The 25,944-nt window shown below is 38.8% G+C and overlaps 1 protein-coding gene across 4 annotated transcripts in view; it reads left to right on the forward strand.

The window, feature by feature from the left end:
• Positions 1-10,612: 10,612 nt before the first annotated feature.
• The window catches only part of LOC108706709 (carcinoembryonic antigen-related cell adhesion molecule 5), a 37,635-nt gene continuing 22,303 nt past the window's right edge, over positions 10,613-25,944 (forward strand). For all 4 annotated transcript variants that reach the window (XR_005964898.1, XR_005964900.1, XR_005964899.1 and 1 more), the window contains exons 1-6: positions 10,613-10,719; positions 12,412-12,765; positions 16,900-17,001; positions 19,626-19,781; positions 21,108-21,202; positions 22,524-22,562. Coding sequence is in view for 1 of the 4 variants with exons in the window: in XM_018243351.2 (XP_018098840.1) it covers positions 10,650-10,719; positions 12,412-12,765; positions 16,900-17,001; positions 19,626-19,781; positions 21,108-21,202; positions 22,524-22,562 (816 nt within the window). In the remaining 3 variants the exon portion in view is untranslated. The remainder of the gene's footprint in view (positions 10,720-12,411; positions 12,766-16,899; positions 17,002-19,625; positions 19,782-21,107; positions 21,203-22,523; positions 22,563-25,944) is intronic.

Below are 25,944 nucleotides of genomic sequence, written 5' to 3' on the forward strand. Positions count from 1 at the left end.
CAGACGCCTGAAAATCCTTGTGCATTTATTTTACCAGTATTATCATTAAGAATAGCATTTTTTTTACGCATAACTTTCCTGGTCACTGCAGACAATATTTGCCAATGGTTTAGAGTGAAATGGAGAAATGAGTCATATGAATGTTATACCTAGCATTTGTTGTGTTGTTCCCTCTTATGTAATCCTAGGTCATTGGCAGCCATAGCTCTCATTGTATTAAGTCTGATGCATTCTTGGAGTTACTAGGTGGAAGTAGAAACTAGGCTAAGATAAAAAGGGCTTTTGATGCAAACACAAGACAGAGATGCAAATCATGGGGAGGATAGTCGTAGTCTTTGGACTGTGTGGTACCCATGAGGCTGGTTTCACGCAATAGGCATTCCCTTATGAGTTCTTCTTTGGATTGGAGTGCATGATATTTTAAGAGGGCTCTGCTTAAAGGGGTTGTTCACTTTTAAAATAACGTTTAGCGTGTTGCAGAGTGATAATATGAGACAATTTGCATTTAGTTTTAATCATTTTTGTTTTTTGTGTTATTTAGCTTTTTATTCAGCAGCTCTCCAGTTTGCCATTTCAGCATTTTGTATACTAGGGTCCAAATTACCCTAGCAACCATGCATTGAATTGAATAAGAGACTGGAATATGAATAATAAAAGAAGCAATAATAAATGTGTAGCCTTACAGAACATTTGTTTTTAGATGAGTTCAGTGACCCCCATTTGAAAGCTGGAAAGAGTCAGAAGAAGAAGGCACATAATTAAAAAATATGAAGGCCAATTGAAACGTTGCTTAGAACTGACCATTCAATAGCATACAAAAATGTTAACGTAAAGATGAACCACCCCCCTTTTAAAAGAGAATGAAAGTGAATCTGTTGTTTATGCTTCTGAGACCAATACAGCTGAGTCATTGCTACTGCAACAGAAACCTAAAAATAAAATGCTCCAGTAATAATAAGGAAGGCAATAGCCTCACCTTGTGGGAATGACACAGCTAGTAGAAGCCATTTTGGCTCTTTATCACAGCTCAGGACATGTACCTCTCCTCTTCACATGCAGGACAAAACAAAAAACACAAACATGCTGCATTATTTATTACATCTGCCTTTTCAGTGAACAGAGGCAAGGAACATTTTATCATTATGCACTAAGCCAGAGAGTCAAATCCAGCTCCAAATTACATTGTAACATGTTTAATGCCTTTTAAGAAACTGTATCTAATTGCATCCTGTCAATGTGAAAGTGCATTTGCTAAGGAATTTCCAAACCAAATTGGCTTTAGAGAAAAGATAATGTTACTGTAAAAAGGATATTAAAAATACACACACACACACACACACACACACTCTCTCTCTCTCTCTCTCTCTCTCTCTCTCTCTCTCTCTCTCTCTCTCTCTCACTCTCACTCTGGATTGTGGTGACCATATGATAGTCACTGCATATTAAAATATTCCAGAAATGTTAATTATATGTTGTTTATATAGAAAGAACATATTTTTGTATAATTGTTTTTGCAGTTGTTCGTCAGTCACTTTCCCAGAAGGTCCCTAACACAATCACATTATGGCTAATTTAATCAGTAACCCAATTAACCTGTATCTTTTGGGAGTATAGGTAGAAATCCTCACAGACGTCATACAAACTCCTTGCAGTTAGTGCAATGCATATATTTAAAGGAAAACTATACCCCTCAAACAATGTAGGGCTCTATAAAAATGTATTGAATAAAACAGATCATTTGTAAAACCCTGCTTCATGTAAATAAACAATTTTCATAATAATATACCTTTTTAGTAATCCTGCCATTAAGTAATCATAAATAGAAAACTGCCATTTAAAACAATTAGGGGAATCGTACAATTAACTGAACACAAATAAACCATACATGTTAGGTCACATGAGCCAATTAACAGACAGAGTTGTGTCTTAAATATACTTAAATATATATTCCAGTTTGCTAAGATTCTTTAATATGCCACTTAATTTGATATAAACTATCTGTTGCTCAAGTATTCATTTTGGGGGTATAGTTTTCCTTTAAGTGCACTTGTAAAAAATGGATATGGGTGTTTTATCCGTTCTTTCAATTGTCTCATGCCATTGGAACATGGCTGTTGGATACATGGAAACACATGGATATTATTGCAGCAGCACAAGAAGTAGCAACCACACCACTTTAGATGCTGATTATGGCATTCAGTTTTTTCCTCAATCTTAGTAGGTGATATACAGGATAGTCCCTTATCTTCTCATAAATTTTACTATGCACTTAATACCTCCTAAACAACTTTCATGAATAAAATTGTACATGTGATTAAGGGTAGGGGCACACTGAGCGATTCGTTTTCCGAAGTCGCCCAAAGTTACCTCACGAGGAAACTTCGGGCGACTTCGGAAAATGAATCGACGCGTGTGCTTCGGCGCTGGTGATTTTTCATTTTAGCCAGCACAAGAGTAAGGGAGGGGGTTCGGGGAGATTGGTCGCTGCAAAGACGAGGCGATTAGTCACCAGGCGACTAAATCTCCCTGAATCGCCCAGTGTGCCCCTACCCTAAGGGCTCTTACTCATGAGCGTTTTTACCTGCGCTCCCCTGCATTCCGTTTTTCGGCGTTCAGCCGCAGGTTTAGCGCAGGAATAGACGCATTTAATTTTTTCAAATGGGGCTGTACTCACACAGGCGCATGTAGGTGCCGAACGCAGGAAAAATGCAGCATGTTGCGTCTCAACCTGCGTTCGGTGCCTACATGCGCCTGTGTGAGTACAGCCCCATTTGAAAAAATGAAATGCGTCTATTCCTGCGCTCCCCTGCGGCTGAAGGCGAAAAACGGAACGCAGGGGAGCGCAGGTAAAAACACTTATGACTAAGAGCTTACAACTACGATCTTTCCTGAGACCAATGAGACTCAAAACTGAGTTGGGTTGAACCTGATGGATTTTTTTCAATCCAACTTAACTATATAACTATGAGTTAACTCATAGTCACTTATATTACTAGATACTGTATCATTACCAGCAGGGGCAATGTGCCATTGAGGCAATTTACCATGGTCTCTTCCTAGTTTCTTCTTCCTAGTTTCTCTTTTTCCTTTACTCCTTTTGGTTTTCTATACTTTCTATTATCTACTACAGGAATGGGACCTACTATCCAGAATGGTCGGGAACTGGGATAAGGGGTCTTTCTGTGATTTGTAACTTCATATTTTGTTACCCCCAATAGATTTGTTTTGAGTTTTGCCTCCAATAAGGATTTATTCAGCTTACTAACCTTCAGGTACATAAAACAGTTTGCTTATTACAGAGTAAAAGGAAACCATACAAAAAAATTTAATTATTTTCTTTAAATTGGCTTACTGAGATATGACTGTCCTATAATTCTGAGCTTTCCGGATATTGGGGTTCTGATTAAATAAAGGCTAAACAATAAACCACAAACTAGTAAACTGATATGGCCACACACACCCCCTCCGCAAAACAAATCTTTGGGGCACACAGCCCCCAGCTACTCGTCCACCTGTCAATTGTCACCTATAGGAGTGTGGCTGGGGAGGGAAGATTTCTATACCACTTTATAGAAGGTCTGCTTCCTCTCTATTTACCCACTAACCAGTACCGTATCTACTTCTTTACTAAAAGTTAATTATAAGAAATAAAAGTCAGAATGTGCTGCCAATTGCCTTTTTAACCCACAGAATGGCATGAAGCAGTTAATGTTCCTGGTTTTGTAACAACATAATGTCAAGAACTCAATGGAATATCAAGAATGAAAAACATGTGTTCCTTTTTTTGTAAAAGATGCCAAAACTCAAAACTTAGTATGCAGGGCTGCTAACCAACCTACCCAAGCAGGAACAAGCTGAAAAGGTAAGACTGTTTATATAAAAAATTAGTTTTAATAACAATACGTCCCTGTACTTCTAATCTGGTCCAAAAATTACATGGTAACAGGAGGAACTGTTTAATTGAGAATGCATACTGAAATTAGTACAAATATCTACATATCAGTAAAACATGAAACGCTCCTTTGCAAAGGCTGACTTGGTTGTTTAAATTAGAAATGTTCATTTATTCCTTTCTTTTAAACGGATGATCCAAAGAGGAAAGAATCCCAATAAACAGTTAATTGTCTACAAGGTATTAATTAGCACATTGTCTGCTTCTTTCTAATAACTTAGGGGCATATTTATCAAGGGTCTAATTTCGAATTGTAATAACTTCGAAATTCGAATACAAAAAGACCATCTGAAATTAAGTCAAAGTTGGTTTTTTTTTTTGGTTGAATAAGTCAGTTTTCGATCTAATAGGTCTCTACCAATCGAAGGAATTAACGCATTCGATCAAATTCGATTCAAAGTTTGTACCAAAAAAAACTTTGATTTTTCAAAGTCCACCAATTGACTCCAAATAGGTTCTGGGTGGTCCCCCATAGGCGAATGGTCTATTGGGGACCTCCTAGAACCTATTCATAGTCAATTGGTGGACTTTGAAAAATCATGGAGGTTTTAGATGATCAGTCGAATTTTTAAAGAGACAGTACATGTTTAATTTCGATTTTCGAATTTTTTTCAATTTCAAATCGAATTTGGACTATTCCCTAGCCGTACACAAAAAAATAGCTCGAATTTATTTCATTCGAAAATTCACCTCGAACTTTGATAAGTCTGCCCCTTAGAGTCCACTGGTTAAAAGAGAATGAAAAGTAGAATTAATGAAGGTGCAAAGTTGTTAGGCACATCCTAGTAATTTTAGATACTTCAATCCTACTATGGGTATCCCATGCATCCCCAGCACCCAACGGGTGAGACCATGCACACTGTACAGAACTTCTTTGCAGATCTTTATGCTGTGCATGCATCAAGCTTGAATCAGCGCAGGAGTTGTCTGGGTATCACTCTGGGTGGGAATCTACCTTTCTTTCCATTTTCATATAATTTTATCCAATATTTATAAAAATGGTATGCCCAATATTTTGGTATGTGTTCGTTTTGATGCATAAAGCACAGCAAAAGCTGGAACACACTCAAGTACATTGCCAGGCCCAGCATAAGAGGCACCCAATGCATGGCAACATCACAAAGGGATTTGTGGGGCGGGCAAGATTGCTGATGGTTGTGCTCCCTCCACTTGATACTATTGCACATCTATTATGCATTGCCTGGCAGCTTATGCTCAGCTGAACTATCGCTAGGTAGAAGAGCTTAAAACCTACCCTGTGTTGTGCCCTAGGCATGTGCCCACAGTGGCACCAATGCAACTTGTACATCATTTATGAAAAGGGACAAACCTTTCCCTGAATAAATTAATACTTCATGTCTTTATTGTGTACTGTAATATAATCTGGTGTATATTAGAGTATATTATTGCTTAGAGTGCTCTTCTACACATTTTTTCAATTTACATTAATTACTTATTGTTTCCTAGAGTTTATATTTCTTTTTGTGAAACAACAGCGCACCCTGCTGTTTATATCAGCTGACTTGCTACAGTCAGCTGAAAATCACATTTGTTGTTTTTGATGTTGTTCTGCTTAGAAAATTAAGTTAGTTAGCAAATAAGAGTCAGCTGACATTTCTCTGGTCATTTCTAAGCACAGCAACATTATTGTTCTCTCCAACTTTTTCAGCCAACTCATGAACAGTAGACGGCACTGTTGCTTCAGAGTTATTATATTAGTAGTGTAAAAACTGAAAATATCTTGAAACCTAGAAAAATAAATTATACATACTAAAAGAAGAAGAGTGCTCTTAAGAAATTTTCATTAATTGAGGGTTTACATTTCCTTTAAATAAAACAATGTTTAATGTTGCCACCGTTTTCCAGTACATTTAATGGTAAAAGGAGGAAGATTATTATTTTGCAAGTTTCCAGTATTGCAAATATGAATAACCAGTGTTGTAATCAAAGCAGTGATGTGAAGACCACGTTTTCTGTGCACTATTATTGGAAAGAACTTGTAGATCTTGCAAACTATTAAGTTAGTGATTCAAGTTAAAAGACTTACTTTTCATTATGTTCCCTATGTATTTGGAAATATTTAAACAAGAATGAAAATGTAGCTGCAATTAAAGAGATACTGACATCAGTATCAGAAAATAACCTTTCTTATTATCTATCATAAAATTGTCTTTGCATTCTATTTATAATTTTGCCATAAAAGTAGACACTGCTGCAGACATATTTTGTGCCAGCTAATGTGCTTATGTTGCAGTTGTTTACTTATACATGTTTTATATTACTGTTCATTGCAAAACATAATTATTTTATGTTCCGTTATTTCTTACAGTTTCACCTCTTTATTCTACTCAATTACACTTATCCAGTAAAATCTACAGACTCCACGCTCAGTCTCCTTATTGGATTGTGGGGAGGTTTAGCTGTATGTTGAACTACACACTACAGGGTAATACATAGGGTGGACAGAACATTTATATCCAGGTCTTCCTCGTCTTCTTACAGCGCTTCAGCAGTTCTATTTGTGAGTTGTGGCGCATGCGCAGTTGTTGCAAACCGGCAAATGGCTCCAACTGTGCATGCGCCAACATGCCGATCTCCCACTCAGATTGCAGAAGTCCCGGAAGATGGCTGCGTGGAACTCCGATGCAAGAAGAGGGGTAAGTATAAAGTATGGGGCATTTCCCCGGGGGGGGCAGTTAGGCTGGGGGGGAGGAAGGAGGAGTATCTCAGTGGGCTGGGGGTATGGGTTTTTTTCTTAAAGGGTTGAAACCCCCTAATGCTAAAAGCCCCCGTACAACTCACCCACTGCCCCCCCCGCTTCCTCCCCACATAGTGTTCAAAAAGAATATGTGCTCAGTCCAGAAACACTCACCTAATTTTGCAGAGTAGCGCAGCGGAGCTCAGGATCGCCATGTTCTGTCACTTTGGATCCTCTTCTTTCTTTTTTGGGGCTCTCCGATGCCAACTGCGCATGCGCAAACAGCTGAAGTGTTTGCGCTTACATCACAAAGACACAGAAGCATCCAAACATGGTGCCCCTCAGTGTCGGACTGGCCCACTGGGATATAAGGAAAACTCCCAGTGGGTCCAGTTGTCAGTGGTCCTCTTGCTTCTGACCATTTCATAGTCATTCCCTACTTCTTTATTGGAAAAAAATGCATAATAATATATGAATTTAGTAAGTAGATATAAAAGACTAGGAGAATAAATAGGTTGAGTGAACAGAGGAGGAATAATGGTGGCCCCTGCATCCCAATCTGACACTGGTGCCCATGAGCTCCACTGCACTACTCTGCAAATTTAGGTCAGTGTTGCTTGATGGGCACATTGCAGGAAGCAGGGAGGGGGGCCAGGGGAAAAGGCGAATGGGGCTTTTAGCTGTAGGGGGTTTTAGTTCTCCTTTAAACCATCTCAGAGATTTCAATAAGTAAAGCTCAATTCACTGTCCCTTGTCATAAATTGCTGTTCTCCTAAAATGTATCTTTAAGGTTCGGTGTCAGTCTATTTCCTGTTTTGTTTTTCCATCCCTGGGCACGGGCCAAAGCTTGTGCATCGATGTGATCCCAAGGTCTGCGCATGCTCCGTCCCAGCACAGACAATAGGAAGCGACAAAAGGCAGACGAATACAGATAGAAAGTCAGGGAAACTTTATGTTTCTATAATTTGGTATACAATAATATAAAAGATTTATTAGAAATTAATGTCTTTAAGCAGGGCAATAATATGGTATAAATGTTATGGTACACTTTTTCTTTTCAATTCAAGGAGTAATTATCCTTTAAATTTACCTTTACTATGATGTAGCCATGGATATTGATATTGATATGGATAGGAGTCAATTTGCAACTGGTCTTCATTTCCATATAGTTTCTAAAATACTGCATGCAATGTGGTTCACAAAATGCCTCTGAAAATTGCACGTACCTTGATTGTGATAATGGATCCACTTCAAATCTTGTTGCAGTCTTATGGAAATTGGGGTATTTTAAACAGAAGTGAAAATTACTCACAGCATTGCTAGTTTATTATAAGGAGACACGGGGAAGGGGAAGACCCAGCGGTCTTGGTACACATAGGTACCAATGACAAAGTTAGAGGAGGTGGTGAAGTCCTCAAGAACGATTTTAAAAAAACTAGGTGTAACGTTGAAGGCGAGGACTTCCAAAGTAATTTTCTCAGAGATATTACCTGAGCCACGAGCAATGCTAAGGAGACAGCAGGAGCTTAGGGAGATTAATGCGTGGATGAGAGATTGGTGTAGGGAGGAGGGTTTTGGGTTTTTGGAGAACTGGGCTGATTTCTCAGTCGGCTACAGGCTCTTTGCTAGGGATGGGCTGCACCTCAATGATGATGTTGCAGCTGTTTTGGGAGAGAAGATGGCTAGAGGGTTGGAGGAGGTTTTAAACTAGGCATGGGGGGGGTTCAGTAAAAGATTCAGTGGAAGACAGGTTAGATGAGATAGTGAGCAAAGAAAGGGAAAATGGAGGAGGAGATTTGGCTAGGGATACTGTTAAGGATAGGGAGGACCACATGTCATATGTTCAATATGGTACCAGTATTAAATGTATGTTTGCAAATGCAAGGGAATTAATAAAGTACTGAGGTTTAATATTGACTGCAACCATTACTCTTTACTCCCTCGCGGATTGCTTTGCATTTCCCCCATACATATTTGCATTCAGCTTCCAACACACTCAACGGTCCTAATAAATAACGTCTCTGTTCCCTGCCAAGAACAACTGGTACCTTTCAATTCCCTTTCAAAAAGAAAAAAATCTTATTTTATAGTTGTCAGTTTTTCAAACAGTTCACTCCATATCTAAGAGATTGCTCTGCTTTAATGACTACCGAATGGAAAGGCAGATAGTCATGCAGATAACTCACTGAATGAGATTAAAAAAATAAGGGCCTTCTCCTGGGATCCTAGAATTCACAGTGCACACAAACATACCAATCAAACATTACATGTTAGGTCACATGAGCCAATTAACAGACAGAGTCTTTTGATTCGACACTTCTTCCTGTTACAGTTAGAGTTGTAGTATTTCTGGTCAGGTGATCTCTGAGACAGCACAGAGACCATCATGAAATGGTGGTTCAAGGCAAGAGATGTAAAAGGGCAATATTTACTTTAATATATATATATATATATACACCAGTTTGGTAAGAGTCTTTAATATGCCACTTAATTTGATATAAACTATCTGTTGCTTAAGTATTTATTTTGGGGGTATAGTTTTCCTTTAAATGAGAACATTCATTTAGTTAGCCAGTCATTGTAGTGCTCCAGTTCCAAGGAAGTAAGCAGAAGAAATGTTACAGATTTTCTAGCCTTTGATAGTAGAACATTCAGCTTCTAAAATCTTAATTCTTATTTTGGTTTGGGAAATAGTGTCTCTGACTCTCTGGTAGAGTCCTGCAGCGGGTCGGTTACCCGCGTGTTACCCGCAAAAACCTGCGGTACCATGCTGGTTGGGGGTGGAAGTTCCGGGTGCGGGTATAGACGCAGGTCAACGGGTTTGCGGGCCGCTGGTCTTCTCAATAGCGATTGTCACTCCTTTTTTCTGATCACGTTTACTTCCGATGATGTCATGTCTGGTTTACAATGACGGCACTGATTTGATGGTCAGCGGGTCGCGGGTCCGGTTTGCGGATAAGGTACTTGCGGTTCGAGTCAGGTAGCAGGTCCAAGCGGGTAAGAATGCGGGTTGCAGGTCCGGGTTGCAGGTTTTGGGTACGGGTTCCAAAAAATGGACCTGTGCAGGACTCTACTCTCTGGGCTCATCATTGATAACAGAACTGATGATCTTCTCCCTGTTGTTTTTTTAATGAAATGGGAGACTGCAGACGCCATTTCCCTGATGATAATTTCATGCATCCCCAGTCCATTAAAGTGTTGTATATTTTCCTTTGCAAGACCTAAAAACAACAAAATACCAAATATCAAAATACTACGAATTAAATTTTCCTGTGACATTCCGACCTTGCTATAATATTAAAGAAACTGATAAAGCAGGCAGGACACTTTTATTAATATTAAGTGTGCATCACCCCAAAATCATGTGTATGCACCAGAATGGGGGACCTAATGCCCATACACAGTGCCCTACACAATTCTAGAGCATTAGGAGCGAGGGGGAATGTGGGTAGTGCAGTGACATCTAGGAAGTGCTGAATGGAAAGCACTCCCTAGATGTGAAAGTAAATGACTAATTGACCATACCTAAGGCATAGAGGCGGGGCATGGGTTCCATGTTCAGGGTCAGACTGGGGGGACTGCTGTCCAGGGCCCCCCGCCCCCCCTACTGCCCTACTGTGAAGCTCCGCTCTTTGCGCATGCATGAAGGCACCGCTTGGCTCACATATTTATTTTTGTAAAAACCAAATATCAGGAGAGGGGGTCTGGCCCGGCAGGGGCCCATGAGGGTCGGGGCCCACCGGAGTTTTTCCCGGTGTCCCTCCGTGCCAGTCTAACCTTGTCCATGTTTTATTTGCAAAGGACTTTTGTTATACAGCTTTTTATGTGTAGGCATGTGACAGGTCCACTTTAAATGGCCCCGCCAGCGCTAGGACACCCTCTCCGGGAGTGTAATGTAATGTATAGTGTAATGTATTGTGCAATGACTGCATGCTGTAAAGTATTGCAATCATTTCCTATGCTTTTCAGCAGTTTTGTAGCGTTTTGGAAAGTGGAACTATGAGAGAGGGTGCTGCGATGTTCCACAGTAGCTTCAGTGTGTTGAAACCATGGGAATACTTGCTGTCAGGTAGGGGAATCATTTTGATTTTAGTACTAATAAATTAAATGCGTAAAACACTCTACATATCAAGTATAAATTATTATACTGTTATAGCTGTGAAAATAGTCCAGGTTAAGTTTAAAGTGTTTGAATATTATATTGCTTAATGTAAAAAAGATCAATGTTTGCTGTACCTAAAACGGAACTATGCCTTAGGAGAGTTGTTATTTATATGTATGTAAGACTTGGAATATATTTTGACAGTTTTCATACATAACTCTTGGAGGATCTCTCTTAAAGATCATAGTTTCAGCAATACACAGGATATTAAGGCACTTTTATTACTGATACCACAATCTGAGGTTACACTGTGCTGACTATATAATATAGTGCCGTTATTTCACTTGAAATAGCCTTTGTTGTCTGTGGTAGAATGCCAGTTATTTGCATGATGTATTTTTTTATACCATGGGAGCCTGTTTCTGCTAAATATGACTTGATGTGGTGTATTACTGAGTACACACAGCCTACACATTCTATACCTGTTGCATAATAAGTGGGCAAGATACAGGCATACTTACCTGTAGGCATACTTACCTGTATCTATGTTGAGTGCAGGGTTGAAGTTACTCACTGCTCTCCCAAAAACAAATGAAACCCTCTGGCTCATAAATAAGTGAATAACCAAACAGACAACATAAATGCTTTTAAACATACAGAATATTATGCATGTGTTACATATACTGTAGCAAATTAAAGTGTGGTACACAGGTTTAAGTTATGATGCACAGGACCCCCCCTCCCACCAAAAAGTACACTTTTGATTTACCTCCAATCAGACTTCTGTCACAACCCATAATTTCTCTGTAGTTACATCCATTCGCCAGACCGCAAATTCACCTTTCGTTAGGGACCGAAGTACCGCTACAGTCTATCTCCTTCGCTAGCGAAGTTATGCCAGCGATCGTTAGTAAATCAGCGAAGTTCCGAAATGACGTCACACTAACGAATTTTCTCCAACGTTAGTCACTTCTCCCTTTGGTAAATTTGCCCCTACATATTTTGCCCAAAGTGTGGGATCCGTTATCTGGAAACCTCTTATCCAGAAAGTTCCAAATTACGGAAAATATATCTCCCATAGACTCTATTGTAATCAAATAATCCAAATCTTTACAACAATTTCCTTTTTCTCTGTAATAATAAAACAGTACATTGTACTTGATCCAAACTAAGATATAATTAATCCTTATTGGAAGCAAAACCAGCCTGTTGGGTTTATCTACATGATTTTCTAGTAGACATAGTACGAAGATCCGATTATGGAAAGATCCTTATCCAGGAAAACCTCAGGTCCAGAGCATTCTGGATAATAGGTACCATATCTTTACTAATACCCCATTTTTTGTAATAATTCTTTAAAGGCAAACCATGCGCTGGCAATTTTTCTTCTTCCCTTTGTAAGCAAATATTGGCTTTTTATCCTTTATAGCAGCTGGTCAACTCCAGAATTTGGGTTATTTTTAAAGGCAAACCGTGTGCTCGCAATCGTTCTCCTTCGTTTTGTGTAAAAATATTGACTTTTATTGTTTATAGTAGCTGGTCAGACGGAGCGCTGGAAATTTCTTTCTGTGTTTCTTTAATATATACACATTTTCACAAAATGCTAAGAAAATCAAAGACACATTTGTGACCATTATTTCCACCTTGTCTCCTCTTTAGCCCTCATTTGCATTCAGATAGAATTTGCCTTATCCCAAATATCCATTACTACAATACCCTTGAGGCCAGCTGTGGGGGAGACTGTACTCCTAGTTGTAGACTACAAAAAGGAGATCTTAAACATCAACTGGTACCGTGGCAGAGGGACAGCTGACAATATCAATATCCTAACACATTCCCCTGGGTCAGATTTCAACCCAACACCTGGTCCACAATACACCGGGAGAGAAAAAGTTATGGATAATGGAACCCTACAAATATCAAATGTGATGACCAATTACAGTGGAGCCTACACTCTGCAACTCACTATTCAAGAAGACCATTTAGTAGAGACACAGGAACTCACTGTAGAATGTAAGTAGTCAAGCTCTTTGTTAAAGTTCCTGTTATAATACCTTATTTAGTCTTGAGAATATAATGTGTGTACATTCATAATGGATAACTGGATAATGTATGAACAGGCACTAATGTAAAAGTAATGTATGCTTTTTCTTTTTGTCTATTTTTGGATGCAGAACTTCCTCTACGGTATTCCTTTATTTGTGACACCTCAGTCCATGTAGCGTTTTAGCACTTGCTGGTTGGCTTGTGTTAAAGATTGGATTTTTTCCTTGTGCCTCTCAGTTTTCCAAATATAAATATGTACATTATTTCAGGAAGAAAATGCATCACTAAAAGCAGTGCAGTTGCACAAAGATAACAATCATCAAATGAATGCAATCACCAACACACATAACAAGATTGAACACTGAGCAAGCTGCATTATATACGACATTTTAAAGGAACAGTTCACTGTAAAAATAAAAACTGGGTCAATAGATAGGCTGTTTCTGATTGGTTACCAGCTGCATTGGGGTAGGGGAAATATGTAGTACTGATGCCTGACCTCTTAGCCATGAAAATAGAGTTCAATCGCTTGGCCGCAGCTAAATCCCTCACAATTTAGCTAATAGAATTAGGGAGAATAATTTTGTGCTGTAACAATTAAATTCATGACATTACAGACCTAGTGCTTTTGGATAAGAATTAATTGGGACGGGGTGAGTCTGTCTTACCCTCACTTTCCCAAATTCGGCTTCAAATGCATCTCTCCCTTTGACTCCTTTTTTTGCAGTACAGGTATGAGATCTGTTATCTGGAAATTTGTTATCCAGAAAGCGCAGAATTACAGAGAGGCTTTCTCCCATAGACTGTTTGCTTCAGAAACACTACTATAGTTCATATAAACAAGCTGCTGTGTAGTAATGGAGGAAATTGAAAAAAGGCTATATGGCACAGGTTAAATAGTGGATAACAGATAACACCATTATTTTCTGCAGAGCTTATCTGCTATCTGCTGTGTAATCTGAGTCTTTTCTCCTTTGAATGGCTGCCCCCATGGCTACACAACAGCTTATTTATATAAACAATAGAAGTATTTCGGAAACAAGCACAGCAGTTTTATTAGTGCAGGGCAACACTGCATTATATTTGTATTAAAACAATTTAATTTTTTGATGTTACTGGTCCTTTAAGGTATGAAGATCCAAATTAGAGAAACATCTGTTATCTAGAAATCCCCAGGTCCCATACCTGTACTGTCAAATGTCTCTTGATCCCAAAGGAAATTAAAGCGTTGCTACTCTTCACCCAAAGTATTATAGTGCTTTAAGAACAGGCTGGAAGTGGCACAATTTTATGGGCCAACTCTGCTTATTGAATCCATAGACATGTTTGTACAGTATGTATCATAATGTTATCACATGACTATATGCTGTGTATAGTTTAGTTGGCTCATCAGACACATTTATGTGACAGATTTATGTTTTTTTTATCACGTGCCTTTCTCATGAAGGTCAAATTCACTGGGTGGTGACAATTTGTTGGGAACCTCCAACAGGACCACCACTGAAGAGTTACTGCAGTCAGGGTCCCCATAGCAAGAGATGTGAAAGAGTGATTTACAAGTCCTGAAATAGCCAGAGCTTTTGGGAGTAGGCCAGGTTTTAGCCTAATGGGGGTGTGGTTGGGGAAGGTCAAGTGCATAGGCATGAGTGCATTGGTCTTTTTTTTATTGGGGCACCACTGGAATTGTTGGCAGGGCCTGTTGGCCTGGGACCCAGATGACCATTAAGTTAATATTTGTGGCCAGAAAGGGAAAGCTGTACTCAACATTAAACAATGTTAAACCATTAAGTGTGTAAAAGTGTGAGATTCTTGTCACTCACCTATTATATTAATATATTAAGGATATTTTGTATATTAAGCTTCTAAAATCCACCCCCCCCCTGTTCCTTTTAACAGAATGGTTAATGTATGTCCATATATTACAATATATCAATCCCTGGTGCGGCCAGCCCTATACTCTGATTCATGGCAGCTCCCATCATTCACCAGTTGACTCCAGTGGTGACCCATAAAAAAGGGCAACCCTTTGGGAGTATTGTAAACTACAGACTTAGTCCCTGCGAGCAATGTTTTTGAAATAATAGAATTCTTAACGAATCAGATGAAAGTTGAGTATAGGACTGGCCAGGCCAGGGATGACTGAAGTAGTTGGCCAGCTTATATTGCAATATATGGAGAAACAATCCCTGTTTTGTCATGTGTTTCCACTCAAAATTACAACATAAAGGTTTTTCTTGTTTTTGATCACACAGGACATGCTTCATATTTGTCACTAACTTACAGTTCTTAAGCAACAATATTATTGCACAACATGTGAAGTAACAGTTACACAATAGTTTCCTGGTTGCTTGGGTACATACTCACTGTTGCTTTTTGTTCAAGCTGCAAACCTTGTAAGAATAACAGAGGCTGGTTGAGGATTTAATATACATTAGTGCAGGTGATGTGCAAAAGGTAGATCGGGATCTACCAGTAGACCTTTAGCTGGTGATCAGTAGATCTCAAAACACTGCTTGACTATATTAGCCATTTTTTATTCTTTTCATTTCTTCTGTTAAGGTTACATGAAAAATAGTTGTTTTTTAAATATAGTAATATAAATGCTCTTATAAATCAATATAATATTTAAGTAATATCCTGCCCAATTTGCCGCCCGAGGTGGCCTTAGTTTTTGCCGCCCCCCACCTCCCCACGACACTCACCTTCAGCGCCGGACAGGGGCGGGGGGTCCACGTTGCTAGTGCACAGAGCGCAATTGCGCTCTCTGCACTAGAAGAGCCGAATTTCCTGGTTGAAAAGGAGCGCCATCTTTACCGCCCCTGGCAACCAGGTGATCTCTTCTGACTACACTTGCTTCCTTCACCGGTTCTGTAGATAGGCTATTCTTAATAAACACTGCACCTCTCCCTGTAACCAACCCCAAGTGACTTGTGCTAGTCAGAGTGAGGCACATGTGGGTCAGATACTTTACTTGATGTGCTTTAGGGCAGAGACACACTGTCAGTTTTGGGGAGATCTGTGACAAATTTCCTCTTCTTCGGGATGACTAATCTCCCTGAACTGCCTTCCCTAGAATGAACATCGCCAGCGGGATGGCACTCGGAGTGATTTGTTTTCCGAAGTCGCCCGAACTTTCGTTGGGGAGATTAGTCGCCCCGAAGGAAAAAAAAAAGCAAGAAATTAATCTTACAGGTATCTGCATAGAATGAAGAAAAATACAATCCTATCATGATACAACCGTACCATGCAATCTTTGATGGTATTGTGCTTTAAAAAACTTAAAGGGGTTGTTCATCTTTGAGTTTACTTTTAGTATGATGTAGAGAGTGATATTCTAAGACAATTTGCAATAGATTTTCATTTTTTATTATTTCTGTTTTTTGAGTTATTTAGCTTTTTATTTAGCAGCTCTCCAGTTTGCAGTTTCAGCAATCTGGTTGCTAGGGTCCAAATTACCCTAGCAACCATGCATAGCTTTGGATAAGAGACAGGAATATGAATAGAAGATGACCTTGATAGAAAGAAGAGTAATTCGTAAGCAGCTTTACAGAGCATTTGTTTTTAGATGGGGTCAGAGACCCCCATTTGAAAAAGAGTCAGAATAAAAAGGCAAATAATTAAAAAAAAACTATACAGAATAAATAATGAAGACCAATTGAAAAGTTGCTTAGAGTTGGCCATTCTATAACATACTAAAAGTTAACTGTTGACTGTTAACTGTAATCTGCTTTTTACTGTGTCTCTTATACAGTAATAGTTATTAATTTAACTTAATTAAATCATGTACTAACATGAATGCCTATCTGCTTCTTTAAATGCTTCGAAAGTGAGACAGTCACTTTATAGGGAAGTGGTTTGAAAAAAATGCTAGGGTGCTGCCAAGCTCATGGAAATTGATTTATGATGGTGTTTCTTTAAATTAATGGGGAAGCAAAACTCATTCATTAAGATGAAAAAATCCATCCATATAAAAATGATTTGGGTGTGGTGCCTCCACCTGCTCACATATTTCATATACGTAACCAGTACACAAGCATTCCTAATAATCAGTTATTTATATTTTCACATTCATTTGTTTTTATTTTTTTAACTGTTTTACAGCTGGAAGTGGAAATGAAGACAACATGCCACAAGAGACCACCATGTCAATCAGAAATACCTTTCCTTCTCTTCTTACCACTACCAAAATGATACAACACATAGGTGAGATATACATTTAAAAAGCACATTAGAGGTTGTTTGTGATTCAGATGGATTATGTACCTGAAGAGTGTGGGTGCCAAAGACCCCTTGTTAATGAGAGGAATTAGCAACCCCAGTGGTTTGGGATGAGAATTTATTAAAACTTCCATAGAATCCTTAATACCAGAGTGGGAAATATTTAATGTGTTTGTAGGAGAACTGTGTACACTTGTCTCTCCTCTGTATTGATTCTGTGCAAGGAGGGGGGAGGAGCCCCACCCTCTGTGAGCCTACAGGAAGGAAGAGTGAGAGAGAAAGTGGTGCTGGGTAGTGATGGGCGAATTTATTAGGCAGGTGCAAATTCGCGGCAAATTCCTGCGATTCGACTCTGGCGAATAAATCCACTAAACCACAGCAAAAAATTGAACCGTTGTCCAAAAAACGGATGCCGGCGCTGTTCCGTGAATTTTTAGCCTATTCGCGGGAAATTCACACATTTTCTGGCGAAACTCCCCCTAATTCGCCCATCACTGGTGCTGGGAAATAGGAAAGAGCTGCTGGGAAAGAGAAGCAGCAGAGTACAAGTACAATGTGCATGCTCCCAGAGTTTCTGTGTGTGAAAGTTAGTAGGGAACCCCAGTGGCAGAAAAGTGCGCTCTCTTTAGGGTGCGGAAGGAAAGGGGGTCCTTGTCAGGGCTCTGAGGAGCAAAGCGTGCTCTTTTCAGGACTTTGACGCAACTGCCACATAAGTGGGGATTCCCCTCAGCAGTTCAGAGACCATCAGCTTCAACTTATAGTGGTATAGTGTCCTGCCAAATATATCCATCAACCGTTCCACTGTGTATGTGTATAGCGGATCAGAGAAGTTTTCAGGGAGGGGTATTACAGTTCAGTCTGTCCTGACCTTAGGTGGAGGCACACCATTTTACCTGTACCTGTGTATCTGCTCTCCCATATAGCGGAGGCACAGGACTCCTGTAGCGCCACACGCAACTAAATGTGTGCTAGGTCTCATGCAGTAGCAGAAGAGGACTATATGTTAATTTATAAATGTACTATTGTGAGAATCCCTGGTGGTCTAGCGGTGGTGCAACGTAGCACTTCTGGGTTTGACATGACGTTGCTGAGTACATCATCGCACATAGGAACGAAATTCAAATATTTAAACTTGTTGCCCAAAGTAGCTCTATTTTTGGTACTTCCCGGGTGCGTTTCTAGTGTGTATCTTCTGTGTTTGACGTTGCCTGTCCCTGTTCCTGCCTTGTCTGCTGATTTTGTACTGCATCGCCATGGTTCTGACTCGGCCTGTCCTACGACCACGCTTCCAGTCTCCGTTCTTGTTGCAAGTGCGGTTCCCTTACTTGCCAGATCTCTCTCCTTGGTCCTCTCTCTCTAAGACCTGGAGTAGCGGAGGGCTCCTCCCGAAGCGAAAGGCGGTTGTTATAGGCAGAACAGTGAGACGGGACCTTGGGGTTTGTTCTGGGTTTGGGATACCTAACATCACAACTATATTTAAAGATGATTAGTAACTACCAGTTGCCCCACTGCGGCCCACGGGGTGGGGGTGGAGGATGTTGGTTGGCCAGTTGGCCAGATCTGCTCCCTCTGTAGGGGGATGGCAAAAATGGAAAGCTGTGCTCACCACTAAATTTTAAACCATTAAGCAGGGGTGCAAATATGCATATACCATATTCCAGAGAAAAAATGGTGGGAGACATAGTTACACCACTCATAACATCCATGTTGAGGGTTTTTTATTTTCCCCTTTAAAAGTTGGACTTTAGTAAATAACCCTCTGAAAGTTTATTCTCTGCCATATTTCTTTTGCAAATCGCTGACATGTTTTTTTTTTAACAGAGAATAGTTTAAAAAGATAAGAATAAAAAGCTAACATATGCTGTTTGCATAAGGTTTACATCACCTGTAGAGCCAACGTCAGTACAATCATAGCTTTGAAACTGTCCTATTGTTATCTTTGACATTCGCCCAGGCAGATTCAATTCAACCATTGTAGGACAGTTATTTTTTTTTATTCTTGAGCCACTTGAGTGCCACTATTTTGGACTTCTCCTTGATTAAAAATATACTTTTTTATGTAGTAATTTTGACCCATTCTTCCAAGTAGATTTATTCCAGGTTATTTAAGATTACCCCTGTACAACTTGGATTTCACACAGTGCCGCATATTCCCAGTTGGACTCTTACCAGTGCTTATATAAATTTTCACCCAACTTTCAGTTTTTCATTAGTTTTTGCACTAGCCATCATTGTTGTATTACAAGAAGCCCATAACCTGCACTCTACTGTTTCAATGTACTATATGAGATGTTGACACAAAAGGCCCCATATGAAAGCTGGTGTGGGGGAAGCAAAGAACACTAGTGTAAAAGCCAAAATGTGTGCACAAATCTAGCAGTAACCGAAGTAATGCTAGGGAAAATTTGCCAGCATTCCCATGCTGAGACGCAACATTGCATTTTAGTGAATTAGCATAGTGGTAATAAATTTGCCCCTGGCGAAGTAGCGCGAAGTGTGGCGAAGCAGTCGCTGGGGAAAATTCACCCTTTAGTGAATTTGCCCCATTGTGTTTTCATATTTTACATATTGTGTCAAAATAAATATATATTTTTTTTTGTGTGATGCAGGGCGTACATATTACATCCTTCCTGTGCTGATTACAACTGGAGTTGTAATTGTCAGTGGCATCCTGTTAATTGGGGTTATAATATGTCAAAAGAAAAAAAAGAAAAGATCATTAAAAGGAACAGTTTATGAAACTGAACCCGGAACTGAAAGAGCAAGTAAGCTGAAAATGAAACTAAAGTATTTTTTATATTTATATACAGTATATACTCAAATATAAGCCGTCCCGAGTAAAAAACTGGGAAAGATTATTGACTCGAGTATAAGGGTGAGAAATACAGCAGCTTCTGGTAAGTTTCAATCAAAAAATTGAGGGTTTCTGCTCCCATTGGAGGTGCTGGTGTCTCGTTTTTGGATGCCGGCGACCATTCTTGGATGCCTGCGAATATTCTTGGAAAAACTCGGCTTATACTCGAGTATATATATATATATATATATATATATATATATATATATATATATATATATATAAACAAATGAATGGTGCACTCCGTAGACAAAATTAATACCTGGGTGCCAGCATGGGAAATAAGCAGTGAACAAGGATTGCGGCACTCACAGGGTTTTAGTGAAAAAACAAAAACTTTTTTATTATTAAGCCTCAACGTTTCGATCCCCCACAGGGATCTTCGTCAGGAGCAAAAACAAACAAACATTGTGAGTGCCGCAATCCTTGTTCATAAATATATATATATATATATATATATATATATATATATATATATATATATATATATATATATATATATATATATATTAGCATATGAGCCCAAATGTTAAATCATACATATTACCCTAAATCAATGGCCTTTACAATCCATTTGCAGTAATTAAAATTCATATAGTCTCTTAGTACTGTGTGGGTTTCCTCTGGGTGCTCTGACTCCCTTCCATACTACACAAACATACTGTACATACTTTGCAAAACCAAACTTAGCACAGTCCTTTAAAATAGACATCTAATTTGTGGATGAGAGAATAAAGATACAATAGCATAACAGTTATTCATTGATTTGTTGTGTTGTTCACATGTAAAGGTCTCTTTAAAGGGGTGCTTCATGGTCAGTTATAAGCAACTTTTCAATTGGTCTTCATTAGTTATTTTGTATAGGTTTTTAATTATTTGCCTTCTTCTTCTTACTCTTTCCAGCTTTTAAATGGGGGTCATTGACCCCATCTGAAAACAAGTGCTCTGTAAGGCTACACATTTATAGTTATTGCTACTTTTTATTACTCATCTTTCTATTCAGTCCCTCTCCTATTTTTATTCCAGTTTTATTCAAATCAATGCATGGTTGCTAGGGTAATTTGAAATTGAAAACTGGAGAGCTGCTGAATAAAAAGCTAAATAACTCAAAAACCTCAAGTAATAAAAAATGACAACCAATTGCAAATTGTCTCAGAATATCACTTTCTATGTCATACTAAAAGTTCATTTGAAGGTGAACAACCCCTTTAACATTAGTACAACCCTTTTTTTACAGTGGAGACAAGTAAATCGTCAAGGGAAACAAGGCAGCCTGCCGTTAGGTGGACCCCATATCCCATTCTACAAGACCACTACCCTTCTGAATATCAGGTTGGTAAAGAAATAAATGTTTTTATGAAATGAAAGAGCTTGGTACATGTAAATCCTCTGAATTGTTAATATAAAAATGTATAATTCAGAGTCTCAAATGAATGAAGACTAAAACTTAACCAAAAACCCCAAGGACAAAAGGCTTTTTGAAGACACTAAAAAAGAGTAATTATAGAGAATGTATTAGAATACAATCATGTACAACACCACTTACTTAATCAACAGTGGGGAAGGCGAAAATGTGGTAGGTTTTGCTGGGATTCAAGCCCTGAGCCTCCATTAGGCCAGGACAGCAGATAGCAAGTGGCCTTCTTAACGTTCACCTGGCTTTTCCCTCTCATCTTAGTAGCCTTATTGATCCAATCAGAACCAGTTCTGTTCCTGCTTGCTCTCAAGTAGTCCCTGGCTTTAAGGACTCGCCACCCATCATATATGTGCATTAGGATTTCCCTTTAAATCCATGACAGGAGGTCCAGTAAAATTTACTTTAGTAATTATTTGTATTTATACAGTATTTATAGTTTTAGTTAAACTAAAGCCCTAAATGATATAAAGGCAACTTAAAAGAGGAGATACTTCTGCAACCATATGCCATGTTCAGAAAAAGGGGTAGGCAGCAGAACCATCTTTCTAGGGTGGTAGTACTTTTGGATGATGATGTGTTTAATTCCAGAAAACATGTTTATTGTATATATCTGAGCAACTTAGAATTAGACCAAGTCTTTGACTTTCCTCAACCTTTCTATGTCATCTGGTCTTTGTCCACCACAAGCTCTTTCTGATCTGATATTACTGTGGTGGGACTGAGGCTGTAGGTGCCAATATTCCTAGGTGCCAATATTCCTTGGTCCAATCTAAAAGGTTTGATCTTCTGAACCAAGATAATAATATACTGTATAACCAAACTTTCTATGAAACTACTTCAGACAAATGTGAATCAAAGACCATGTATGATATTATCAAGTATTCAGGATCAGAGTAATAGAAGGAAGAACCTGCTGATTCAGTAGAAGGGTGACAGAGGCCTTTATCTAAAGTGGAATTGCATAAAGTAAGGATGTCCAGCTTGCAGCAACTTTAGCTATTGCAGGCTGTCCAATAGACAGGTCAGGTGTTTTCAGTGTGGTAATGGGATCCTTGTCCATCAAGAAATCCTCATCTGGAAGAATGTCTGTACCAAAGTGGAGGCATACACTAGAATGAAGCAAACTTTTTCAACGCATCTGGCAAGGTTCCATTAATTTCAAAGGGAAAAAAGACTGTGCCACACACATTCGTGTCTTGATTCTCGTATTAATGAAAAAAACATTTTTCTTCACAGAACAGCAATGTCGCAGTGTATGAAGAAGTCACTTACACCGTAAGTTCAATGCTGTAACTAAAAAAATAGAAAAACAGCATAAAAAAACATAAAAACGCACTGTAAAATATATAGTGAATAAAGTACCCCCTATTGTAAAATATAAGGATATTATAAGTCACCGAGGAGTTCCATGACGATACTTCGGCCTCGTGCTTTTATATAGGTCATGGAACTCCGAGGTGACTTATAATATCCTTATATTTTACAACAAGGGGTACTTTATTTATTATAGTACACAAGTTTTAGTGAGTCATGTGACAACAATTACATCACTAATCACTGTTCACAACTGATTACATCACTTCTCATCTTTTATAAGAATATCATTTACAAGATATTCATGGCTTTTGTGTATTATAAGGATATTAAAGATAACATAAGAGTTCAAAAACAAAACTCTTTGGTGGATTCTAATTTCATATATATATATATAAGAGTCCTCTTTTTATTTATCAATATATTTAAGACAGAGACATTTTGTGCATACTGCTACTGAAAAATACCTTACCCTTTAAACAAAACAGGTATTGTTTGTCCATATATTGCAATATATTTAAGCTGGCCAACTACGTCAAAGTCATCCCATATCTGGCCAGTCCTATGCTTAATTTTCATCTGATTCATTAAGAATTCTATGGTTTAATTATACATTTTATTAAAGGGACGAATACGTTTTACCTGCAACTTACTAGCTGCTTTCAAAGTAAAACTCCCAAACTTGGCTGCCCTTTTTGCCTTGTAGCTCCCACCCTTCCGAGCTATAGTCAGGTGATCCCACTGGTGTCTAATAAAAGGGCAGCAAACAATGTTTTATATATATATATATATATATATATATATATACCTGTATATATATAAACAATTAGCTGTTTATGAAGTAAAGGAGCTATTGTTCCACTTATGTAACCACCAGCCAACCTCTAAAACATTGTAGGGCTCATTTACAACTTGGAATTCAAACTGCTAAAAATTTGCAAAAAACATAATTTCTTTGCACCCTTCCTTCCAGCCAGTCTCTGTTTTCTATTTTGGAAACCTGTGAACTTCCACATGAATACAGTGTTGAAAATATTGTTTTAGCTGCACCCTAAGGGTCAGGGCACACAGACAGATTTGGCGGGATTAGTCGCTCGGCGACTAATCTCCCCGAATCTGCCTGTGTGCCCTGACCCTTATAGTGTAGTTTACTGCTGTATATTACAGCAAAATATAATCCCTTTTCAATGTTGTATTAACATTTTCTTGTGGTTGTTCATTGTGATGGCCATTATATTGCTTCCTCTACCCCATGCACTTATAGGGGCAGATTTACTTAATGGCAAAGTGACTAACGATAGCGAAAATTCACCAGCGTGACGTCATTTCGTTACTTCGCTGATTTATTTAACAGTCGCTGGTGTAACTTTGCTAGCGAAAGAGATAGACTCTAGCGGTACTTCGCTCCCTTATGCCTGTCGAAGTTGCGCTCTGGCGAAACGGCGTAACTATGCAAATTAACTAAGATGCGCATTTTACTGAACAAGTCTTTTGCGCCAGACTTGCCATCACCTGCTCAGACCAGGCCAAGTGCAATAGAATAGATAGGACTTCCTCAAAAAATAGTTGAATATTTTTCTAAGTCCCAAAAAACACTGGCGCCTTTTCATTTTTCAGGGTGATAGGCTGCAAAAGATCGTAATTTTTTTCTGGGGTATCCGGCTTCCCCCCTATATTTCCTAACATATGGAACATAATCTATACACTGGGCTCATGTGTAGGGCAATATAACAACTTTATTTTATATTATTAAGGTTTCCCGGGCTTGTGTAGTGTAATGTATTCGCTGCAACATATACGCCCATTGAAATTAACTTCCCGCCATATGCAAATTAGGCATCGCTAGCGCAACTTCGCTTCGCTTGCTGCAGTAAAGCAAGCGCTACTTCGCAAGCGTTCGGCGCCCTGGATGCAACTTCGGATTATAGAGAATTAGTGTTGTCCTGGCTAATCTACGCCTGCCGAAGTGTTGCGATGTCAGCGAAGACGTCCCTGGCGGATTTTCTGAGTTTAGTAAATTTGCCCCTCAGGGTCTTCTGCAGTTACACAATACTTTTTAGCATGAAAAAAAACCCACTGACATTGCTAAGAGTGACAGAAATATTATGACATTAAATGGATTCATAGTTATCCAGTACTTTGATTAAAATGTATCCTAAAATACTGTGTCATGGTTATAACAGACTCACCTTTAATCCAGAATGGACTTATTTTCATATGGTGAAATAATAATTTATAAGTATTATGGTGAAAATGTTATTCTAAATAGGATTTGATTTGAAATGATAAAAATACCCCAATGATAAAAATACCCCAATGTCTCTACAACAAAACGAGAGTTGCAGACTTTTTAGAGCAATATCTTTGCACCCATTTGAGAAGTATGGCCTTGTTGGTACTATATGAAGCAGATTAAAAGGTTATATTGCAAATGCAGCTGCATGTATGTTCTCAATTTCATTAAAGGTACTGTCAAGGGATGCTGTCATGGGAAAAAAAAAATTCAAAACACATCAGTTAATAGTGCTGCTCTACCAGAATTCAGCACTGAAATCAGTTTCTCAAAAGAGCAAACATTTTTTTATATTTAATTTTGAAATCTGACATGTGGCTAGACATATTGTCAGTTTTCCAGCTGCCCCCAGTCATGTGACTTGTGCTCTGATAAACTTCAGTCACTTTTTACTGCTGTACTGCAAGTTGGAGTTTGACCCCCCTCCCCCCCCAGCAGCCAAACAAAAGAACAATGGGAAGGTAACCAGATAGCAGCTCCTTAGCACAAGATAACAGCTGCCTGATAGATCTGAGAACAACACTCATCCAGGTCCCACTGCGACACATTCAGTTACATTGAGTAGGAGAAACAACAGCCTGCAAGAAAAGCAGTTCCATTCTAAACTGCTGGCTCTTTCTGAAAGCATATGACTAGGCGAAATGACCTGAGATGGCTGCCTACACACTAATATTACAACTAAAAAAAATACACTTTCTGGTTCAGGAATGACATTTTATATTGTACAGTGAATTATTTGCAGTGTAAGCAGTGTAATTTAGAAATAAAAACAGCATCATAAAAATCATGACAGAATCCTTTGCTAAATCTTGTGCATGTCAGCTATTGATGCTGGGGAACCCTGAGTCTATCACCACCCTGAACATAGCAGTAATTCCACGGTTCCCACAGATGGTCCTGTCAATAGAAATAATGGCACATGCTGAAAATTATGCAATCATCACTTTTAAAATGTTATCCTCAACCAGGCCTGGGTTTTTTTGGATGCCAGGACCTAGAAGGCACAATTCTAGTTCCCACCAACACCAAGGGGCAGATTTTCTAAGGTTC

The sequence above is a fragment of the Xenopus laevis genome, chromosome 1S (assembly GCF_017654675.1).
Source record: "Xenopus laevis strain J_2021 chromosome 1S, Xenopus_laevis_v10.1, whole genome shotgun sequence".
In the NCBI taxonomy this organism is placed as follows: Eukaryota; Metazoa; Chordata; class Amphibia; order Anura; family Pipidae; genus Xenopus; species Xenopus laevis.